The 15,663-nt window shown below is 38.2% G+C and overlaps 1 protein-coding gene across 9 annotated transcripts in view; it reads right to left on the bottom strand.

Moving 5' to 3' along the window:
• ARFGEF3 (ARFGEF family member 3) overlaps nt 1-15,663 on the bottom strand; it is a 220,633-nt gene that overhangs the window by 151,619 nt on the left and 53,351 nt on the right. For all 9 annotated transcript variants that reach the window (XM_072643438.1, XM_072643432.1, XM_072643433.1 and 6 more), the window contains one exon: nt 3,423-3,504. In XM_072643438.1, coding sequence (XP_072499539.1) covers nt 3,423-3,458 — 36 coding nt within the window. In that variant the 5' untranslated portion in view covers nt 3,459-3,504. The remainder of the gene's footprint in view (nt 1-3,422; nt 3,505-15,663) is intronic.

The following is a 15,663-nucleotide window of genomic DNA, read 5'->3' as shown; positions in this document are numbered from 1 at the left end:
AGTGCAACTGATTGTTATAGAAAGCTCTGGGCTGCTATGAATACCAGTGCCAGGGGAAGGACTTCCCACACCAATGAAATCACATGAGACATATTGAAAATACTGACAGGTTAAAGCAAGAAGGGAAAGGAAGGGAATAAGCATTTATATATAGCACATACTGTGTGCTAGGCACTGTGCCAAACACTTACAATTATAATTTTATTTGACAACTCTGGAAAGTAGGTATTGTAGGTACCTGGAAAGTAGGTACTTCCCATTTTACAGTTCAAAAAAACTGAGGCAAACACAGGTAAAGTGACTTGCTTGAAGTCACACAGTTACTAAGTGTCTGTAGCCAGAGCTGAGCTCAAGTTTTCCTGACTCCAGGTTCAGAGTCTATCAATAGACAGACCACCACGCAACCACCTATGCATCACCTAGATGTCTAGATTCACTCATTTTTATCTATCTATATTTATTTTTGAGAAGGAACAAAGAAGTATGCTATTGTTGGCATTGTTGAAAATGAATATGTATTTTAATAAAACCAGTACATTGAAGTACATTCTATGTGATCCTTTGAATAGGAGAGATGCCATTTGTTTCCCATGCTGGATGCATTAACTCTTCTAGGGCAGCTAGGTGATAAGAGTCTTATATAGCTCACAATATTCACATTGTATAAAGATACAGGACAGTAATGTGCAGAAAGCATTGGACTGAATGCTGGGGTGGTAGAGGAGAGCTATACAAAATTTACCTATGTTGACTTAGTTTCTCCCCTCAGGGAACCTAGAGTCTAATGGGGGAATAAAAGAAAAATGTAAGTAATTATAACACATTATTACATGATATGAATACTAGAGGGGTACCAAATAAAGTGCTATGTTTTAGATTCAAAGGTCACATAATTATTGTGTCTTACTTATCTAAATTAGGATCTATACAAAGAGGAGACAATTGGTGTGACTTCATAGATATTACCAGCAGCTATTTAATCTTGAGCAAGTCACTTAATCTTGGCTTGCCTTAGTTTCCTCATCTGTAAAATGGGAATAATAATAGCACCTGCCTCCCATGGTGGTTTTGAGGATGAACTGAAATAATAATTGTAAAGCACTTAGAACAGTGCCTGGCACCTACTAAGGACTATAAATGTTAACTATTGGTATTAGGACCAAATGAGATGATAATTGTAAAGCACTTAGCACAGTGCTTGGCACACAGTAATCACTGTATAAATGTTAGCTTTTTTAGTAATAAGATCAACTGAGATAATAATTGTAAAGCACTTAGCACATGCTGGGCACATAGCAGATGCTATAGAAATGTTGGCTATGCTTATTATTCTTCAAGGTTAGCATGGTGAACTAGAAGAACTACATATTTTCTATTCATTTGAAACCTGTACCACTAATCCAGAACTGTATTAAATCACATTCTCACTGAGCCATGAATCTTTTCCTCCCCAAACCTCATAAAAGAAGCCACCTGGAAAATATAATGTGCTGCCAAGATGGGAATGCTGTCATCTTCTCCCTGGTGGAAACAGCACCTGCATCTGCAGAGTAAAACCTGAATGAACTATAATATTCAGAAAAGAAAAATGTGTTCTAGTTAATGGATTAAACCCAAGTCTGCCTATGTGCTGTAAGCACTGCTCCGGAAAATCTTTGTAAATATACTGTGTCTAAAATATGTTGTATTCCCCAACTGATAAATGGTCAAAGGATCCAAACAGGCAGTTTTCAGAAGAAGAAATCAAAGCTCTCTATAGTCCCATGAAGAAATGCTCTACATTGCAAATGATTAGAGAAATGCAAATTAAAACAACTCTGAGGTGTCACCTCACACCTATCAGAAATGACAAATGCTGGAGGGGATGAAGAAAAATATGTACACTAATAAACTGTTGGTGGAGTTGTGAACTGGTCCAACCATTTTAGAAAACAATTTGGAGCTATGCCCAAAGAGTTCCACAACCCTGCATATACTTTGTTCCAGCAAAACCACTACTAGGTCTATACCCCAAAGACATTAAAGAAAAAAGAAAAAGACCTCTAGATGCAAAAATAATTATAGCATCTCTATTGGTGCTGCTGAAGAATTGGAAGTTGAGGGGATTCTCATCCACTGGGGAATGGCTAAACAAGTTGTGGCATTTGATTGTGATGATGTACTATTGTGCTATAAGAAATGATGACAGGGGCAATTTCACAAAAAAAAAAAAAGACAAAACTTTATGAACTTATGCAAAATGAAGGCTGAAGAACCAGGAAATCATTGTGCATAGTAACAGCAAGGTTGTAATGATGATCAACTGTGCAAGATGGCTACTCTGATCGATACAGTGATCCAAGACAATTCCAAAGGACTCATTATGAAAACATCCTATCTACCTGTAGAGAGAAGGAACTCTGAGTGCAACTTGAAGTAGAATTTTCTTGGTTTCTTTCTTTCCTTCTTTCTTCCTTTCTTTCCTTCTCTCTTTCTTTTTTCTTTCTTTTTGGCTTTTTTTGTGATATGACAAATATGGATATGTTTCACATGATTTCACATATATAACTGATATCATTTTGATTGCTTTCTCACTGGGTAAGAGAGGACTGGGAGGAAGAGGGAGAATTTAGAACTCAAAATTTTAAAAAATGTTAAAAATAAATAGTTTTTAAATTAAAAAACATTTTAAGTTCATGAGGTCAGAAACTATAAATTGTGTATGATCCTCAGAGCCTTGCACAGTGCTCTGCACTTAACGTTTGGTGAATCAATCAACAAGCATTTATTAAGCAACTACTGTGTGCAAGACACTGTACTAGGGACTAGGCCTATAAAGAAGAAACTGAAACAGTCCTTGCTCTCACAGAGCTTATATTCTACTGGGATAATGAAGCAATCAATATTAATCCACGCTCTTATCTTAGCAAAGATAGAAAAGGAAACCTCATTGAATCTTTGAAGCAAGACCTGCACTACTTTGGGATTATCATCAACATAATTATTTTGAACATCAATTTTCACTGGACAGTGTTGAAGGTATTGTAGGGGATAGTGCCAGATCTACACAAACTCTTAAGGGCATAATTTTCAAGTTGTTTTAAAAAATAAATCCCGGATCACCTTAGCTCATTTTCTTGTGTTTTACTTCTTACTTCTAACTGCTAAAGGAAAGATTCTACTTGAGAGTTAGTTGGATTTCAGACTGCCAATGATAGTCCTTTAGCTGATAAAAGAAAAAAAAGCAGTGGAGTTGGAGAAATTCTGGATGAAATAGGAAGACTTTCCACCTTTGTCTTCCCAAGGTCTAATTTATTATTAGCAAAGTCTCAAGGATTAATTTTCTAACACACACAGTCAAATTCCCCTTAGCTACACTGTAAATGTAAAGGAGACCTGACACTTCTCTAAACCACCTTTTATTGAAGGGGAATCAGTCTTACCTGCATCCCTGCTAGAGCATACTGGGCCAATTTCATGTTCTTGGACTCCAAAGCAAGTTGGAGAGGAAGGAGGCACTTCTCCCTGGAAGAGGTACAAAAAAAAAAAGAAAGAAAGAAAAAGAAATAGCTCAGATTATTTGGTAAGTCATGTTTTTTGGTCTGCTTTTTTGCAAAATCAATGATAAGAAATAAATGAATAAAAAAAATAACTAGAATTGGTTATTTGTAACCATAACAGCAACAAACAAGGTAGAAATGAGAATTCATACACTACTTGCCTTGTCTATCTATAGGTAAACCTACAAGAAATACAAGTGCACTTCCTCTTTGCCTTGACCTCATAAAATTCCAAGCTTCCTTCAAGGCCTAGCTCATGTTAATTCCTGTGGGAAGTCTAATATGAACCACACCCTCCCCTTCCATTCACTTCCCAGGTGCTAGGAGCCTCTTCAAAGTAGAAATCATTTTTGTGTATGTTTTGTATTGAGTTGTCTCCAAACACATTATAGGGCATAGTGGATAGAGGGCTGCACCTGGAGTGAAGAAAACTCATCTTTCTGAGTTCAAATCTGACCTGAGACACTTACTAGTTGTACGACTTTGGGCAAATTGCTTAATAAAGTTGTCTCAGTTTCCTCCTCTATAAAATGAGGTGGAGAATGAAATGGAAAACCACTCCAGTATTTTTCCCAAGAAAACCCCAAATGGGGTCACCAAGATCCATGAATAAAAATGACTGAACAACAAGAACAAACACATTATACCTCTCCATGACATCAACAACATTTTAATTAAGGGTAGGAGTTATTTTCATTTCTATCTTTAAATTTCCAGGACTGACACAGAACCAGCCCCATACTAGGTACTTAACAGATTCTTGTTGAATGAAAGAATGAATGTGCTATATGTAACTGGGACACAAAGACAAAACAAAACAAAACAAGTTCCTGCCACAAAGCTGTTGATACCCATATATAATAATAAATTGTGATACAGTGATAGTGAGAATGAAATCTAGAATTTCTATTTGTGTAGCAGAAAATCTCATTTTACTTTCTCTGAGTGAACCTCTATGCAGTTATCACTGAAGTTTCTCTAACAACCAATAGAAGCTGTCACCTCTTTAAATTAGCTCTATTCTCTACTAAGGGTAAGAAGAGAGACCATAGTATTTCACCTTTAGAAACCACAAGGACATCAGCTGTACATATAACCCAATGAATCAGAAAATTAACAATCACTATGGTGTAGAGAAATTGGCTCAGAGGTTTGAACATTCATGCATGCACCGTATGGCTGGTTAAGCTACATATCTGAGCATCCCTCCAGCATCAACAGCCACAAAGGATGAGAGAGGCTTTAGAAAAGCCATCTAATGTAAGCTACAAAGTTATAGTAAGCAGACAAAATGAAAACAGATTTGATTGCCAAGAACATCATTTACCACTCCACCACAGGTCAAACCAACACTGGTTGCAGAATAAGCAGTTCACAGGAAAATGGATCATCATAGTGGTTTCTCTTTCTATACATCCCTTGACATTTGAAGACTCATTGACAACATTGGATTATTTCCTGTTTCTGTTGCAAATATCATCAATGCTATCTTTAAAATCATCACCTAAATGCGGTTACAAAAGCAACTCTAGATGAATGGCCATTAGGAATCTGATCTGCAGAGAATTCCATTTCTGTTCACTGTTCACATGTAAAAAAGATGTGTGACATATTATCCCAACTCCTGTCTAACTCTGGAGATCCCTCAACCTGGGACAGAGGAGGGAATTAGCTCAGTTTCTCTAGTTTCTTCTAGTTAGCCAATGGTCCTTTTCCCAAAGAACTCCCTGTTAATCCTGTTAACCTTTTGGCTTCCTAACTCTTCTCTGACATGACAGCTGGTATGATGAAAATGAATTAAATTAAGAACTTTCACAAGCCAGTTACGCTGGCACCAAGAAAATCTATTACATGACTACAGAATAAAACTTTCCCCATTGGCTAGTTTGGTCATAAATATAAGTACATGGCCATGTAGGGATACAGGGGAGAAAGGATGAGGGGCAGTATGGTTTGGCAAAAGATGGTACACAGAGGATATGGGTTTGTATGCTGTCTCTGCCACTTAATACCTCAGTAACCTTGGGCAAATCACTGAATTTCTCAAATGAAAGTATTATATTACTACACAAGCTCTAAGGTCATTTCTAGCACTAACTAGCAGCACTAAACATGTCTAGTATCTTTGAATATCTGAAGGGCTACAGGAGGAAGAGGAATTCAATTGGTTCTGGTTCTATTTGCCCTAGAGGACTAACTTTGGAACATTGGAAAGAAGTTGCCCAAAAGGATCACGGATTTCCTGAATGCCTAAGGAAGAGGTGAGATCTTCCTCATGGCCTTCTAGATAACCTCGGGAATTCTTTGGTTGGGATTTGGTTTTATCTAGATTCTCCATGGCAGAGAAAATCTTTTCCAACTCTGAACTACTTGGCTTCTGTGAATATCAAAGTTGGGAATTCAAATACAAATTAAAATACTAGGTAACTCAGATATATAATAGATACATAACAAAATACATAAAAGGTACACAATAGCTGTAAAGTAGCCTTTACCAGTCAGTCAACAAACAAGGGTTGTGCTCATTATTTGCCAGGAACTGTGCTAGGTACTAGAAATACAAAGAAAGTGACGACATGCTCCCTGCCTACAGGGAGCGCACATTCTAACTGGGGAGACATGCAAATAACTATGTATGTGCAAGAAAGACACTGAGTAGATGAAAGGTAATTTGGGAAGGAAGGCACAGGGTGGGGAGAGGGGGAGGGAGAGAATAAGAAAGGTCTGGTGGAGGGCAGCACCTTGAGTGGAATCTCAAAGGAAGTCAGAGAAACTAAGAAGTGAAAGTTAAGAAGGCAAGCAATCCAGGCACAAGGGAAAACTAGTGAAAAGTTATGGGATTGGGAGATGGAGTATGTGTGAGGAATAGCCAAAAAGTCATATAACTGAATCAGAGTATGTGTAGGGGAGAAAAGTGTAGGAAGCCCGGGAGGGTAAGAAGGGGTTGAGTTGGGAGGGCCTTTAAATGCCACACAAGATTTTGTATTTTATTTGGGAGGTAAGAGAGGTCACTAAAGTTTATTGAGTAGGGAGGAGAGGGGTTGACTTGGTCAGATCTGCACTTTGGGAAAAATCACTTTGGCAGCCTAGTGGAGGCTGAATTAAGAAGAGGAAAACCTTGAAGCAAGGAGACTAACGAGAGGACTATTAGAATAGTCCAAGTGAGGAGGGAGGAAGGCTTATTCCCAGGTGGTGATTTTGTAAGTGTAGGAAAGGGGAATACACCAGAGTTGTGGAAGTGGAGAAATGACAAGAGTTGACAAGAGACTGGATATGTGGCCTGGTTAAGATTGAGAAGTCATGGATGACACCAAGGCTGGAAACCCGAGTAAGTAAGGAAATAGTGGTGCTGTTTGCTTAACAGAAATAGGAAAGTTTAGAAGGGGCAGGTGAAAGGCGGGCCAGGAGTTGGGAGGGGGGAGCAAGATTCAGTAATTCAACAATAATAAATGCAAGTCTTACCATATCAGGTAACTTATTCATGGCAGCTTCACCTGCCAGCCCACTTCCCTTATGCCTAAGGCTCTTCTTTGGGTTGAGCAACAATACTGTTAGTACTGCAGCTGTATTCTAAACAAGTTGGCTTTCAGAAATACACTGACAACGTGCATTTGCTGAGAATTCTAGGCTCAAGGCTCGCAACGCGCAAGAGATAAATGTGCATCCATATGCCACTGGAGAATACATGGCTGCTCTGTTTGCCTCTTAAGCAGCATGATGAACAGAATTATACCATGCAATGATTACTCAATGAAAGGTTAAATAAACCAATTTTTGGACTGGAAAAAAACAACAGGGTGCAATGATTATGTGGTGAAATATGGTAATTTTGGAGAGGATTGTTTCAGTTGAATGATGAAGTTAGAAGCCAAGTTATAAAGAACTGAGAGGAAGAGGAGAGGAAGTGAAGATACCTAGTGCAGATAGCTTTTTCAAGGGCAGGGAAGAGAGATAGGGCAATAGCTAAAATGAGATAGACAGGCTTGTTTGTTGTCAACTGAGGATAAGCAGTAAATAGGGAGAGATCAGAGATATGAGAGGGAGGGCAAGACAGTGGGAGCAATCTCCCGGAAATGTCAAAAGGAGATCAGATCACACTATGAAAGATGACTTGCTTTAATAAGTAACATAAAAGACACCATCAAGAAGAGGGATGAGTGGAAAGAGAAATAATTTTTCAGGAAGCAAGAATGATAAGTCATCAGATACCTGGAATGCTACCATGACACACTCAGCATATCAAGAGAATCAGAGGAAAGAATTCTGAGCCTTGGGTGGGTCCTCCAAGGGAGACTTATGGGAAGAATTTTATACCGAATAGGAAGCAGTGATGAGATTGCAGCTCCATGCAAATATTCAAGCAGTAGTAACAGTAAACTCATTCTTTGCAGACCCAAATAAGTATTCTACGTTATACTGGGAGGTAATCAATGAATCAACAGTCTTTTATTAAGCACTTAGTCTGTGCCACACACTGGAAGTTCAAGAGTAGAGAGACTAAAAGAAACAGTGGTACAAACCTGAAGAGACCACCAGCAAGTGGAGAGTTGGACTTACTGGTGAAAGAAGAGTATAGTTAAAGGATAGGGTGCATTGTGTCTGTGGTACTATATGACATTACCCTCAAGGGGAAAGTTTTAGGTCTTAAGGGTTTAAAGTCAGCTAAGGCTAAAGTTACCAGAGAGGAGGGATCCTCCATATTCAGCCAGGAGTCTTTGCTATCAGTATCTAGCAAATGGCTACATTCTCCATGGGGGTCATCTCCAGTAGTCTGTATCTATACGTGGCCACCGGATCCAGATGGCTTCAGAGAAGAAGGTGAGGCTGATGACTTTGCACAGCCCTCCCTCACGTAACTCCAATTCACTTGTAAGCCATGGCATCATCTTCTGATGTCATGATCCTCTTTGAGAACAAAGGACAAATCCCAGCACCACAACCACACACACATTCTCCATCCTGGTGTGACATTCTTCTCTAATGTCAGTAAACTCAGGAGCAGTTCTGGGTCAGGTCCTGGGATAGGAGTCATAGAGGAAGAAATATCCCTATCTTGAGGGAGGAAGACCCCATCCTATAATCCTGTAAATCTGAACCCCCTCTGCCACCCATCTCTCTCCTTATACCTAACGGTCATGGCTCAATAATCCTGACACAAATAGGGGAAGGGATACAATTAGAAGTCAGCTTGTATCAATTAGAGAGGACAAATTTACAATCTGTAGATTATTGCAGAAAATAATAAAAAAAGGCTGCTGCTTCATTCAAAAAGAAAGGATTTTAATGAGCCATGAATTTAATCTATTAATGAAATTTCTAATGAAGATGGTATATGCCACACACAGTTCCTCTTCATTACAGCGCATGCAGAATGACATTTTGATCCTGTATTGATGTTGACACATGGGTAAAGGGCACTTCCAAAACCGAGATTCTCTGATAGTAAACTCTTCATTTTCATGAAAAAAATAACATTACAAGATTCTTTCCTGCCCAAGTCAATGAAGGCAGAAGCTCTCTGGATTCTATTCCCATACAATGGCATTGTTTTGTTTGGTTTTAAGCTGAGAAATGATTAGGAATGCTGCAGATCTACAAAGCAAGCATTTTATCTTCAGGATCTAGCAGCAAATGATATCATGGCAAGTTAAGCCTATTTCCATTAACTACATTGCTATGGTTGGCAGCCCAGCTTCATTAAACTGGGAAGACAAGCTGGCAAAGGGGAAATAACAACAGAGAATAAAGGAAAGTTGTCTAGTACTTATTTATTAGTGATTGTGTTTCAGTAAAGAGAATTGATGGGACTTTCCAGTAAAACTTGCGATTAAGCAAAGCTTCATATCCCTGAACGTTCAATGACTTCCTGCTTCACAAAACACTGGGGGAAAGTCTAGACTAGATAACTCCCAAATTCCTGTCACACTGTTCAGATTGCTAATAATGGTTCATACTACTGATGAAGTCTGAATGCAGATCAAAACATACTATTTTCACTTTATTTTGTTTTTTTCATGTTTTTTTCTTTTGTTCCGCTTCTTCTTTCACAATATGATTAAGGCAGAAATGTTTTACATGATTGCAAATGTATAACCCATACCAGATTACTTGCTGTCTTCTGGAGGAGGGGAGAGGGAAGGAGGGAGAAAAATTTGGAACTCATTCAAAAGCTTTCAAAAAATGAATGTTGAAAATTATCTTTACATGTAATTGGAATATCATTCAATATTAAAAAATAAAAATACTTCAAAAAAATAGTTCATACTAACATGCACACATGCCTTGAAGTTTAAAAAAACTTTCATCCTAGCTCTGACAAATAATATCATCCTCATGTGACAAATGAGAAAACTGAGGTTCTGATGTTTTGCCCTTCTATTGATGAGTTCTTTCTCAAACCTCCATTTTGAGGAAATACTCAGGCGAGTCCTGCGCCTACACTCACTCCTTCACTTGACTTTCACTTTTGTTCCTGAATCTTCTGACTTCTCGTCTAAGAAATATATACACATATGAAATTTAATAATGTGGTAAAAAAATTACTTTATTTGTACTCTACTTTTTCCTACTGCTACCTACTGCAGGCACATAGCAGTACTAACTGTATTCCCTTTTGTACTTTTTCTTACTAATTTTTTAAAATAATTTTTTGATACTTTTTAATGTCTAGCACCAACCCCCTGTCTCCACAGAAGATCTCTCTTTCAACAGTCATGTATAATTAAACAAAAACATTAAACAATAGGTACATCTCAGAACACACATCTGCTTTAGTACCACTAGTCAATTTCCTATTGTCATAAATATCATAGATGACATTCAATAGAGTTAGAAGGTGGGGGTGGGGCTCAACGTAATAAACACAATGTCAGCCACAAACAGAAATAGTCTTAGAAATTTTGTTTTACTGAGATTTTAGATCTGGAAGCAAACTTCATGATCATGCAAAATAGACCAACTCCTGCATTTCCCAGATGACGAAACTGAAGAGAGCAGAAGAACTTTGCAAACAAACAGCAGAACCAGAATACGAACCCATGTCCTCTGACCCCAGAGCCAGTACATTGCCCTCTTCTTGGGTAACATTCAAGGAAATATTTGGGAAATGAGAGGGAAAAGGATCTTCACTTCTCTGGCAATAGAGATTTTTGCCCTCCTCTCACCCAACTATGTTGTCCGAATCTGTACACACATTATTTCACACACACCTTCCCCCCTACTACCTTGAGAGTATAATCTCCTTGAGGAAATATTTATTTTTATATCCCAAGTACCTAATACAGAGAAGGTGCTCAAGGATTCTTTTTGAATGAAAGGAAGGAAATAAGCATTTATCAACAGCACTGTGCCTTGGAAGCTAGGTGACATAGGGTCAGGAATATTCATCTTTATAAGTTCAAATCCAGCCTCTGGGCAAATCATTTAACCCTCTTTGAAGGAAATGGCAAACTAGTCTAGTTATCTTTGCCAAGAAAACTCCAAATGGGGCTGGAAAGAGTTGGACACAACTGAAACAATCCACCAACAACTGTGCAAAGTACTTCACAAATATTTCATCTGATCCTTACAACAACCCTGGGAGGTAGGTGCTGTTATTATCCCCATTTTTATGATTGAGGAAACTGAGGCACACAGTATGACTTAGAGGCAGGATTTGAACTCATGTGTTCTTGACTTTAGGTCCATAGCTCTCTACTCACTGTGCTCCCTAACTACCTCCAAAACTTGAATCCAAGTCTCTTGATTCCTATTTCAGTATTCCTTCCAATACACAAACAACATTAAGTTCTTCTGTGGAAATGTAAAGAAACGTTTTTAATAGAAAAAACCTAATTGTTAAACCATCTACCTCATCCTTCTAACTATACATAGACATCTCCTTCTTTCCTTCAGATCCTGCTCTCCTCATCTACCCATTATGATGATGCTTGCCATTTGAAATGCTTAGGATGCACTCAGATGCTAGCTGTGGCTGTCTGTCTTCAGGCTTCCTCTACAATTGGGAGGTGTTTTAAATTTTCTTGGAAATAAGATCAATAAATCAATAAACAAAATTCAAGTCTTTTAATTTTATCTTTGCTACATGGGGAGAAAAGTAATGCTCTTTAGAGTAATATAAACGCATGCTCCCACGTTAACAGAAATTGTGCAAATATCTACGTAAAAGATAAACAAGGTGAAAATAATTTGAAAACATCTGGTTACCTTTCTGTAAAACAAATTCATCACAGCAAGAGAAGGAATCTCCACAGATCTATCGTCAGATCTTCACAGCTGAATAGATTTCATCATAGGGCAGACTATCTTTTTTTAAATTAATTTTTAATTTATGGACTACAGCAAGCATTTCCATAACATAGTACAATAAAAAGATTATTATATCTGAAACTACAAATATACTATGCACAACTTGCTATTCCTTTCAAATATACCAAAAAAAACTATGATGTAAATTTCTTTTTTTCTCCCTTCCCCCACCACCCTAGAGATGGCTACCATTAAACACCAATAGGTATATATACATATATATATATATATATATATATATATATATATATATACATACACATACATATATATACATATATATGTAAAATTATTCTATACATACTTTTATCAGTTCTTTCTCTACATGCAGATAGTATCTTTATCTTTCTTCAGATGTCCTCTATAGTTATTTTATAATAGTCTATCTTTTTTTTAATTAATAAATACTAGAATACTCTATTAAGTCATTTACTATTTTTCCATCACTTATAGTCCTGTCATGATTTTATCCAGACTAGATTGAATGTTTACAAGTTCTCTTATTATATTTTCTTCTGTCTTAAAATCATCCAGTGTCTGTCATGTCTACAAGCTGTAATGGCTAGAGAACAGCCACCATAATTACCACTTACCTCACGTCTGCACTTAGAGGCAGTTCTCTCTGGTCCCATCCAACCAGAGCAGATCCATCCTTGACCTAATACCACTATTCAGTACTAAATGGATGTCAGTCTAATGGATGTGAGTGGACAGAAAGCTAAGGCCTGGGCAGCTATTCTCAGCAGACTTCTTATAATAAAACTTCTCCTCAGTGAGTAACCCAATCACCTAATATATGAATCCCTGGGTATGTGCAACCCAGCATGTAGCATTTCACTAAAGCACAATTTATATGTCTGGGAAGTATTTTAATATAGAAGTTACCTGAAAATTTGAATTCATGGAAGTTGCCTCGGGCCCTGAGCCATCTTGGCTCCACTGCTAGCTCTGGCCCAGACCCACATGAGGCAAGCTAAAAATAGTTGCTGCAGCAGTCTGAATACCAGACAATTGCAATCGCTGTTCTAAGGGTGAAGGAAAGCCAATTCTGGAAAGGACACTGGCACGAGGATCCCGGGACTGCAGGAAAACTAAGGCTTTGTACAATTATTTTCTGAAGGAACTTTGTTGAACTCTCTGGGAATAGAGCAGAATTGATCAGAAATCTCCATTATTCCATAACCTCACTCTCATCTCCTCTTGCTGGATTTACAAAGCCTTACAACTAAAGAGGACTTGGGCAGTCTCCATTGCTGTCCCTAGAGAGAGACAATCATGTTTCTCCTTAAGTTTTACCTTTCCACCCCCAGTTCCAAGCACAGTCTTTAAGGCCAGAGAGAAGGAAACAAGTCATCTAGGATTCACAGTGGATAGAGTTCTGGGCCTGGAGTCAGGAAGACCTGTGCTCAATTCTGGCTTCAGACACTTACTAGTTGTGTGAAACTGGGCAAGTCACTTAACCTCTATTTGTTTCAGTTTCTTCATCTGTAAAATGGGGGTAATAATAGTACTTACTTTGAAGGTTATGGTTTTGAAGATCAAATAAAATAGTATTTATAAAGTGCCTAGGCATGTAGTATGTAGGCCCTATGAGAATGCTTGCCAGAGACTGGCGCAAGGAATGACTGAATATGATACTTAACCCTGAATACCAATTTTCTAATAATATTAATTATCAGATTCAAAAAGTGCTTTCCTCATGGCAGTCTAGGGAGGTAGGTAGGTTTTATACCTAGGGAAGCTAGGTCTCAGAAAGGTGTAGCTTAGGCCACATCTATAGCCAAAGTGAGTACAATCCGTATAATTCTGAGCCCCAAGGAACCCAGGTCTGAATCCTGGCTTTGTTGCTTAACTACCCTTGTGATCTCTCTGGGCCTAGCTTTCCCCATCTGTAAAATGAAGGGAATGGACTAAATAATCTTTTAAAAATATAGACTGTATTGTATTGCTTTTCTTTTAAACATAAATGTCACTCCCCAATGACTCCACTTCACAGAACCCTAGATGGCAACAAACAGTGTAATCAGCAAAACCAGGAAAACATAAATAATGACCTTAACAATGTAAATAGAAGGAAGAAAATCAGTGAATCAAACTGAAAGCTGTAAAAATATAATGACTAGGTTTGGCTCCAAGGAAGGGATATTTGAAGACATCCCTCCCATCCCACCAAGCTCCTACTTTTTTTTGCAGGGAGAGGGGACTTGGCTGTGGAACACTCCTTAGATCAGGGGTGGGGAATCTGTGGCCTCAAGGTCTTCTAGGCCCTTGGGTGTGGCCTTTTGGCCAAGTCCAAGTTTTACAGAACAAATTCTTTTATTAAAGGGGTTTGTTCTGTGAAGTTTGGAATCAGTCAAAGAGCTGCACTGGAGGATCTAGAGGGTCATATGAGGCTGTAGGTTCCTCACCCCTGGCATAGAGCAGGAGACTTTTTTCAATGCATTGGTTTTAGTTTCATTATCATTATCATCTCTTGGCTTCCTTCAAGTCTCAGTAAAAATTCACCTTTTACAAGAAGCTTTTCCAGATTCACCTCAGTGCTATTTGGCCTTCTGTTGATCACCTCCAATTTTTTTGTACGTATTTTATTTGTACATACTTGCTTGTATGTTGTCACTCCTATTAGCCTATGAGCTCCATGAGACAGGTTCTATTTTTTGTACCTCTCTTTGATCTCTAGATGAATATCAGGCCACTGGACCCAGATGGCTCAGGAGAAGAAAGTGAGGTTGGTGACCTTGCGCAGCCCTCCCTCAGTCAAATCAAAGTCAACTGCAAGTCATGTCATCATCTGGATGTCATGGTCCTCTGCCAAATGAAGGACAAACACAACAACAGTGCTTAGCACAGTGCTGAGAATATCTGCTATTGTTCAGTTGTTTTAGTGACGACCAACTCTTTGTGATCCCATCCAGGGTTTTCTTGACAAAGGTACCAGAGTAGTTTGCCATTTCCTTCTTCAACTCATTTTACAGATGAGGAAATGGAGGCAAACAGGGTTAAGTGACTTGCCCATGGTTATACAGCTACTAAGAGTCTGAGGCCAGGTTTGAACTTAGGTCTTCCTGACTCCAGACCCAGAGCTCTATCCCCTGTACCACTTAGCTTCCCATGCCTGGTATATAGCAGATGCTTAATGAATGCTTGTTGACTATGTAGTTTTGCACAACTGTTTTTTCTTCTTTATAATAAAGGATGACCCTCTGAGAGGAGGGAGGGAAAGCTATAGAGCTGCAAAGGCAGATGATATAAAAACAAAAGATAGCTATAAATTTTTATTTTAAAAATAATGAGTATTAAATATTTATTAACATCTCCTCCACTGGAATTTGTAATTTTCCTGGAATTAGCGTTATTACAAATAATGATTCCAACTGGGGATAAGATTCAAAGTAAGTAGTGGAACTTGAAGCCAGTAATTTTATAATTTTTTTAATATATTGTAGGCTTCTTTGAATTGTCATTCTCCCTTCCCTTTTTGCTTATCCCCGCTTTATGTATTATGTGTCATTTTGATCATAATTTTAAAAATAAGCTCAGTACTTCAAAAATAAACTCATTTAAATATTATTTTTTAAAATATTTATTTATTTATTTAACATTCATTTTCACAAAATTTTGGGTTCCAAATTTTCTACCCTTTTGTCCCCTCCCCCCACCCCAAAACACAGAGCATTCTAATTGCCCCTATCACCAATCTGCCCTCTCTTCTATCATCCTTCCCTTCCCTTGTCCCCATCTTCTCTTTTGTCCTGTAGGGCCGGATAACTTTCTACACCCCATTACCTGTATTTCTTATTTCCTAGTCACAAGAACA

This window comes from Notamacropus eugenii, chromosome 2, assembly GCF_028372415.1.
Source record: "Notamacropus eugenii isolate mMacEug1 chromosome 2, mMacEug1.pri_v2, whole genome shotgun sequence".
In the NCBI taxonomy this organism is placed as follows: domain Eukaryota; kingdom Metazoa; phylum Chordata; class Mammalia; order Diprotodontia; family Macropodidae; genus Notamacropus; species Notamacropus eugenii.
This window is presented reverse-complemented; position numbering and strand designations above follow the sequence as displayed.